The following is an 8,644-nucleotide window of genomic DNA, read 5'->3' as shown; positions in this document are numbered from 1 at the left end:
TAAAAAAAATTCAAATTGAGTTAAGATGATAAAATTGGACTCGTGAACTTGATTAACTCAAAAAATTTTCACTCGATTTGATCGAACACTCACCCCTAGAGAAGGCAATTGAGCTGCGGACGGATTCTTGTGATTGCTTTTAGTCGACCTTTAGGGGTTTGATGCTTCATCCAACCTCTTGATAAGATGTTGACAATCTTACATGATGATTTGAGTGGTTTAAGGAGACGACAGTTAGTAGAGATATAGGCAGGGGCGTAGCTAAGGGGATTGACAAGAGTCCTGACCTGACCTTCCTAAAATAAATTTTTTTTTTATTTAGGATTTTTAAAATTTTAAATTAATAAAAGTAAAATTGTACTTTAGAAGATAAAAATTTGATTTAATCCTTTAAAAATTATAAAGATATAAATTATTAAAATGATAAAATTATACTTTTATTATCGTAAAAATTTAATTTAATTTCGGCCCTCTAAAAATTTTTCTTAGCTTTTGCCTTGAATGTAGAACACTTTTAGATGAAACGTGCATTTGTTTATGATTAGTATAAAAATAACACTAATAATTAAATTAAAAAGAAAGCGAAACACGTCCCATTGGTGGTAAATTATATATAAATTAGATTGTCAAATAAAGTAGGAAATGTCAAAAACAACTCACAACATTGGCGCGTGAGTTTCAAACGAAATAAAGCGGCGTCGTTCTAAAAATATTTGGCACCGGGAAAAGAAAACAGGTATGGGAAGATGAAAGTTGAAGCCTTCCATTTAAAATCTGAAATAGAAAGAAAAGTAAATTAGTGTGTATGGAGAGGGCAGATCGTAACGAACATTAAAAAAATATGGTTCAGCTTCAACAAGCTCGCTCAACTTCGCACTTCTTTCATTTAGATCTTTCTTCTCGCTTCTGATTCAAATCAGATCTTAAGGAAACCGTGAACCGCACCGATCTGATTTGCAAAATTGCTAGGGATTTCGTCGGGCAAAAAATATAAACAAAAGAAGAAATGGCGGGGGCAGCATCTGCACTATTTCTTCTAGATATAAAGGGCCGTGTTCTGGTGTGGCGTGACTACCGTGGCGACGTCTCCGCTGCTCAAGCTGAACGCTTCTTCACCAAACTCATCGAAAAAGAGGTTTTTTTTTCTTTCGTCAATTTCAGATTTCGATTTGATTTTTTTTTTCCGTTTAGAATAAATATATTTCTTCTCTTTGTTGCTTTAATTTTTTTTAAAAAAATTTGAATTAAGCTTAACTACACTTCGAATCAGTTTTTAAATTGATGGTGCTCAAAGTGGTTAGCGTAATATTGAATTCGGAGGACCTTTGGATTTGGTACGCAGGGAGATCCGCAGTCGCAAGATCCAGTGGTGTATGATAATGGAGTTACGTACATGTTTATACAACACAGCAACGTGTACTTGATGACTGCAACAAGGCAGAATTGCAATGCTGCCAGTCTTCTTTTCTTCCTTCACCGTGTAGTTGATGTAAGCCAATTCGGTAATTTTAGTTTTATGCCTTCTTTATTTTCAAATTTTCAATTGCATTAAATTTTTTTCTAAACATTTTTTTAATGTAGTACTAATATGTGATCTCGATTCTCTATATTGATCTGAATTAATAATTCAGGTTTTTAAGCATTATTTCGAGGAATTAGAAGAGGAATCGCTTAGGGATAACTTTGTTGTAGTGGTATGAGGAGATCAAACTTCCTTTTTTTTTTTTTTTTTAAGGATAACTAGTTCCAGCTTTGTTTGTTGGACGATATTGGTTTATAATCTTTGTAGAAGAGTTTATAATTGGCTCTTTTTTTATGCATTTTCCAGTATGAGTTACTTGATGAGATTATGGATTTTGGCTACCCCCAATACACTGAAGCAAAAATACTTAGTGAGTTTATCAAGACTGATGCTTATAGGATGGAGGTTACACAGAGACCTCCAATGGCTGTTACAAATGCAGTCTCTTGGCGGAGTGAAGGAATAAACTACAAGAAGAATGAAGTAGGTCACTTTTTTTATAGTTGTCATTTTTGAGTTATTTATCAACACATTTGAGACACTAGCTTATGAAGATTCGTTCTTTAATTTCAGGTGTTTTTGGATGTGGTAGAAAGCGTGAACATACTTGTCAACAGCAATGGACAAATAATTAGGTCAGATGTTGTTGGGGCGTTGAAGATGAGAACTTATTTGAGGTGTGTTTTCTGGTTGTTTGATGATATATGGTATTGGTCCATCTTAAGGGAATATGCTTTAATCAATGCAGAAATCTATCTTTACTTCTAGAGTGTAATTGCTTATTTTCGTGAATAGATTTAAAATGGAAATATAAAAAAGTATCAAATGTAGCAAAACTTATATTTAAACAAATATTGCATTTTAGAGAGAATGATGATACTGTGTAATTTGCAAGTTGCAAATAAAAGTTAAGCGGATATCAATTTCTTTAGGAAAAAAGGTGATGCTGATTGAAGTGGTTGGCAATTGATATGATGAGACCTGGATTTCAAGATATATATATATATATATATATCTTTCTGCAATCTTAAAAAGAGCATTATTAATTTGGAAGTGGGAATTGGTGTCTCTCCATCACAATTTCGCACCCTTGTTTACTGCACCATTCATTTGAAACTTCTGGTCGCCGTGTCATTCATGTCGGTAATGCTGGAAGCTCTCAAAAGTTTGGCATGGTATCCTTTCATTTTGGAAGTTCTATTTTAGGCTGTATATTTATTTGGGTTCAATTTTCCTTTTCAGTGGCATGCCCGAGTGTAAACTTGGCCTAAATGATAGAGTATTGCTTGAGGCACAGGGACGAGCAACAAAGGGAAAGGCGATTGATTTGGAGGACATAAAGTTTCATCAGTACGTAACCTGACTCTCTTTTCTACTTTTACTCTGGTTTTTATATATGCTTTTTCTTAAGCTTTGGGTGTAACAGCTACTGAAGTCTGATGGTGCAAATTTCCCTCATTAATGCTTTGTCCTAGGTGTGTACGTCTGGCCCGATTTGAAAATGACCGAACTATATCTTTCATACCTCCTGATGGTTCCTTTGATCTCATGACATACAGACTCAGCACTCAGGTTAACCATTTTTCTTATGAATTTTCACTCCCTTTCTTTCTTTCTTCTAATTGCTTATTCTTTTGATGACTGATTTTGGTGATTACTTCTGCTTTTAGGTAAAACCGCTCATCTGGGTGGAAGCTCAAGTTGAAAAACATTCAAGAAGCCGTGTTGAGATTATGGTAAAGGCCAGGAGTCAGTTCAAGGAGCGTAGGTATTGGGTTTTTATCTCTATTCCTACATACTCTTCTAATTTCCCTCATATCTAGGTGGGTTATTCAATGTTTAGATGACTAAGCACTGATGAAAGCATTATTGTTCTTTACAGTACTGCTACGAATGTTGAGATTATGGTGCCTGTGCCTGCTGATGCTTCCAGTCCAAATGTTCGGACATCAATGGGATCTGCAGCATATGCACCTGAAAATGATGCATTATTGTGGAAAATAAGATCTTTTCCTGGTGGGAAGGTATCATCTGCGAACTCCAAACTTATAAAATTCTCTTGCTAGCCGTGGTACTAATTATTTTGAAATTCCAACATTAGGAGTATATGTTGAGGGCTGAGTTTACTCTTCCTAGCATAACAGATGAAGAGGCGACTCAAGAGAGAAAAGCACCTATACGTGTGAAGTTTGAGATTCCATATTTTACTGTTTCTGGGATACAGGTATGCCTTCATATGTTTTTTTTATTTTTTTAATTTGGTTATGCCAACTTTAACTGTTTTGTCACTCATCTGTTCTTCTCATTCTGATTGGGATACAAAATTGTAATTTCTTTTCCGTAGTCTCCCTCCTTTTTCTTCCTCATGCTATCAGTCAAGAACTAGAATTTCTAACTGAATTGGGGAGAACATAACCTGTTTTAACTTCCATTGCTGATATTGATTTTCTTTTTTATTTGGTTATGCCATCTGTAACTGTTTTGTCATTCTTCTGTTCTTCCTCATGCTGAAAGGGATACAAAAATGAAATTTCTTTTCCACTGTCTCCTTCCTTTCTCTTCTTCACACACTCAACAGTCAAGAACTAGAGTTTTTAACTGATATAGGGAGAACACAACTTGTGTTAGCTTCCATTGCTAATATTTATTTATTAACATACTAACTAATATCCTTGATTTTAAATTAACATCATAGTAATAGGGAACAAAAAAGTGAATACATCACAAATAAAAAACACCACTTTTGCACTTTGATATGGGTTTTGTAGTTGCCTAAGAGTTAAAAGTGAAAGATAGCCCAACTATTGGCCTAAATGTTCATAAAATTCCTACCCTATCCCTCCAGACAGGTGTCATTAAAAGAAGGCATGTAGTTAACTTTTCTTTATAGGATGGGTACCTTTTTATTTTGCAATGAGTGGAAATTTATGCTTAGACTTTAGAATGTCACCCCGTTTAGAACAATCATGTTACAGCTAAGAGATGTCGCTTGTTTTCCCAAGTAACATGTAAGTTACTTCAAATAGCATGTAGTAAGCTGTTAAGGGATAGGTTGGCAATTCAAATGCGGTTGGAAAATGTTTTTAAAAAGCTTGGTTTGGAAAAGTGCTTTTGAAAAGTGTTGCGGAAATGTGTTTTGTTAATTTTAAGTGTTTGGTATTGTTGTTAAAAATTGCGATGGGAAGTTAAAATGTCTATTTTAGACATGATGTTGGGAAGTAAAAATAAATTAATTTAAACAATTTAACATGATATATGAAATATAACTTTTAAATACCCTAAGTAATTAATATAAATTATTTAAAAAAATTAATTTAAATACATATATTGTATTTTAGATATTAAAATCATAAAATTCTGTCTTTGGATAATAATTTGGAAGCATTGATGCAGCTAAATCCTTGTAAACGGGTATATGTGTTCAAAGGCAAACCTTACCTTTGCTGAAGTATTGATTAATTATTTATGGCTACATAGTAAGTTCATTAAAGATATTATTAGGGTGTTTTGATGGAGGAATAAATAAGGGTGTTTTGATCATTTCACTTCAGACCCTTTAAGCCAAAAGCACCTCATCTCAGTTTTTGGGTTTAGGTATAAAAGCAATTTCAAAAAGCTCTTTTGATTCCAAAAACCAAGTATTTGGCAATGCTTGTGCTGCGAATAATTGCCTTTGGCAACTCAAAAGCATTACTGAATGCAGCCTAAGCTAAATTATCCAACCGGAAATTGCATGAAACATCGAACTTTTTGAGCTATTATGCACTGTCAAAAAGTGTGGTACGCTGTCTAGATTGTGTGGGGTAGTCAAGGCGGTGATGAATTGTTGACAGGTGGATAAAGTTGATTAAAGATGACAATCTAACATGACACCGGGCATGTCAAACATAAATAGTCTGCTGGTCAGACATCCTGTCTCATTCGAAGATTATTTTGTGAAAGGACTATTTGGTTAGCATGATAGTTTTACTCGCTAGCTAGATATCCATTATAAAAATGCTAACCACACAACTTGTATAAATACGAGTCCATCCTAGTAGCCATGGAAACCACGGATGAGATTCAATGTAAGCATCGATAATAACCGCTTGGCAGCACTATGTAGATAACTCTTTGCTTATAGGAATTGCCCAGAATTAGATTATTATTGTTTCAATTTGCTAAGAAAAACAAAATCACTAAAAAAACACCTTGGGATTCCTAGCGTTTTGTGTTTCATTTGATAATTTTTCTAATTTGCATGTTGGGGTTTTTGTAGGTTCGTTATCTGAAGATCATTGAGAAAAGTGGTTACCAGGCTCTTCCATGGGTACGGTACATTACAATGGCTGGCGAGTATGAACTAAGACTTATTTGATAGCCATTGGTTTTAAGTTTCAAATTCACCGAGTTTGAATCAATGGGGACATATGGATACAAGAAACTAGTTGGTTGATAAGCGAAGGCCCTATGAAGAGCATGCAAGTGTTTCGACGTGAAAACTCTTTTCTTCTTCACATTATACTTTTTGTGCATTATAATTGTTTTATCTAGTAGGTGTGTAAGAGTTTTTAATCACCAAGAACCCTCTTTTTCCCCTTCCATTATCAAACTTCAAATTGAAAGCTATGAAATTCTTTTTCCCTTTTTTTTTTCGGTTGTCAATGGTTAAATGTTTGAATGTCACTAGGAAATCATTGCTTAGAGCTGATTGTTTTTATGGAAAATGATTTTTTAGAAAATTATTTCTATAATCATAAGACATTTTTTCTTGGAATGTAGATTTTTGTACTTTGAGAAATTCTGCGTGAAAGATTTTACCTAGTTTGGTTGTATTCCAAAAAGTTTCGTTAATACGAAAATGATCCATCCTAACGTTTTTTATATTGATATCTTGTGAGCTCGTCTGGCATCTCAGCGACCTCACAGATCAATGTCTATTTTTTTCTACTATGAAGAATCACATTATGAGCTGAAGGCACTTGTGAGTTCAGGACTTAGCAGTCTCTTATCATAGGGATTATGCACTTGACACAGTTATAGAATTTACCATTCACATGTTATATATATATCCGTTCTCTTGATATGATAGTCTATACTTATGAAGATAAGGTGTCAATATGTTGGTTAAATCTTAGGGAGTTTGGAGCCAAACATGGGTGTACATTAGATTTTGGGAACGATCAAGAACAATCCCTTAAAATTCTAATTGAAGGCCAAGTCACACTTAAGTCTCTCAAGCCACTTTTGTAGTTCTTTTCTATCCAAGTACTCAAATTTTGATTAACTTCGCGTCTTTTTGCTCATTGGGTGAAATGTCACAAACCAACCGCACATTTCTTTTGTTATTAACAATTGGTGAAGTAAATATGGACTTACTGTTGACCTTCAAAATCAATCGAAAAAGATGGCTTATTTAAACAATTTCTCTAATGACCTAAAATTTCTCAATAACCAAAACTTATTGAACTTTTTCCGTATCCAAAGTTTTCCCAATTACCAAAATTAAATGATAAGGTCATTGGACAAGCACTGGACAAGCACTTATTAAGTTGCTTTTCTAATGATATATAATAAAGGAGAGTTCAATTATGGTACTTTAATGGAATGACTTTATGATTGTAATGTTTTAATTAATATAAGAAGAGTCGGAACTTAATTATAAGTTATTTGAGCCCTAATTATATATGTTCAATTGGTCCCTCCTCCAGCTAGATATGGCCGAAAATGGATTGCATATAATGTTGGAAAAAAACCGATTTTGTCACAATGAAAAATTGAAAGTTTTGAAAACCATGTTGATTTGTGATATTTATAGTAATACTTCCCCTCTGAAATGCACCTATGCTTTGAGCGAGATGGATCCTAGATGTTATCAGCTTTTAACCGAACGGTCTTCTCTATTGTTCTCGTATCATGAATTGCTTTAAGTGTGGGCTCGGACAATTACAAACCAAACACATAACCAAAGATGATTTATTACTTTCAGTAGGAAAGCAATTCACTCACAAGAGAAACTGGTAGAATTGTAATTCCCAAAAAATAAATTCTCACTACTTTATGACAAAAATAACAATATATTGAACTTATATGAAAAACTTGTATAAATAATTCTACCAATGCCATCTATTTATAAGAAGAAATAGGAGAATACTGGTTGAATTTGTAAAATACAAACAATATTTATTTAATAGAAAAATTAGTCTTCTAGTTTAACCACAAGAGAGAGGTGGCACTCCCTATTTAACTACACCATTGGGTCTTTCCTATATTGGGTCAAATTATGTGTTTTTTGAATGTTTAACCCAATACTGTATAATTTAATTTAACCCAATACATGTTTTCTATTTCTCAAAATAAATATTAATTAATTAATTACTTTAGATAAATTAATTTTTCAATTAAATAATTTTCTCAACCCAATTCTAATTTCGTTAAAATTATAACAATTTTACCGAAAAAGAATATATGAATAAATATATTTAATTTTCATATTCAACGGATTCACAATTACTAATTATTTTAATTTCATTTCCGAACTTCAATTATTTAATTAAATAATAATTCGAAAACCTTAAATTAATTCTCAAGTCATTTTTATACTCAATGAGAAAACACATTCATTTGCGAATGTAACCCATGTATCTAACTTTATCATTTCCATCAACTTCTGTCTATTTGGTTTGACATGCAATTCATTTATGATTTCAATAAGCTAGCAGATGCACCGATTGAACATATGCAATTAGGGCTCAAATGATTTATAATTAAGTTTCAGCTTTTCGCCTATTAATTATAAACTCATTTAGTCATGAAGTCATTCCACTATAATATCGTGACTGAACTCTCTTTGATTACATGCCATTAGAAAAGCTACTCATTCAGTGCACGTCTAATGATCTTATCATAAGTGTGTTACCTTTATAAGATATCCTTAATCTTTTGGGGATAAATCTATTCTCCTAATATGATCTTATTTTTTTTCTTATGGTAATCATTACATATTCCTTCATGAAAAGTTAATTACTATCAAATAGTAATCAAATCATTTATCACAAAGACAAGCGACCCATGGCCACGTTTACTTTCATCTATAATGTAATGTCAATAAGAGGATATTATTTACTTATTTCTTAGGGGCTT

At 32.9% G+C, this 8,644-nt stretch overlaps 1 protein-coding gene across 1 annotated transcript; it reads left to right on the top strand.

Annotated features, from left to right (window-relative positions):
* The first annotated feature begins 691 nt into the window (after positions 1 to 691).
* On the top strand, positions 692 to 6,243 carry LOC108476371 (AP-1 complex subunit mu-2). Its single transcript, XM_017778571.2, has 11 exons — positions 692 to 1,135; positions 1,343 to 1,489; positions 1,632 to 1,694; positions 1,829 to 2,005; positions 2,096 to 2,199; positions 2,765 to 2,872; positions 2,998 to 3,094; positions 3,193 to 3,290; positions 3,405 to 3,546; positions 3,624 to 3,746; positions 5,781 to 6,243. The coding sequence occupies exons 1-11, from the start codon at positions 1,007 to 1,009 to the stop codon at positions 5,877 to 5,879; spliced, it is 1,287 nt and encodes a 428-aa protein (XP_017634060.1). The 5' UTR covers positions 692 to 1,006; the 3' UTR covers positions 5,880 to 6,243.
* Positions 6,244 to 8,644: the final 2,401 nt, after the last annotated feature.

Source organism: Gossypium arboreum, chromosome 3 (assembly GCF_025698485.1).
Source record: "Gossypium arboreum isolate Shixiya-1 chromosome 3, ASM2569848v2, whole genome shotgun sequence".
NCBI lineage: Eukaryota > Viridiplantae > Streptophyta > Magnoliopsida > Malvales > Malvaceae > Gossypium > Gossypium arboreum.
Note: the sequence above shows the minus strand (reverse complement) of the source record. Positions and strands in the feature narration are given on the sequence as shown.

Bases quoted from the DNA above. Each gene is read 5' to 3' on its own strand.
- LOC108476371 (XM_017778571.2), top strand. From the start codon at position 1,007: ATGGCGGGGGCAGCATCTGCACTATTTCTTCTAGATATAAAGGGCCGT. The intron at 1,490-1,631 runs GTAAGCCAATTC...TTAATAATTCAG, and splicing joins TCCTTCACCGTGTAGTTGAT to GTTTTTAAGCATTATTTCGA. The intron at 2,006-2,095 runs GTAGGTCACTTT...CTTTAATTTCAG, and splicing joins TAAACTACAAGAAGAATGAA to GTGTTTTTGGATGTGGTAGA.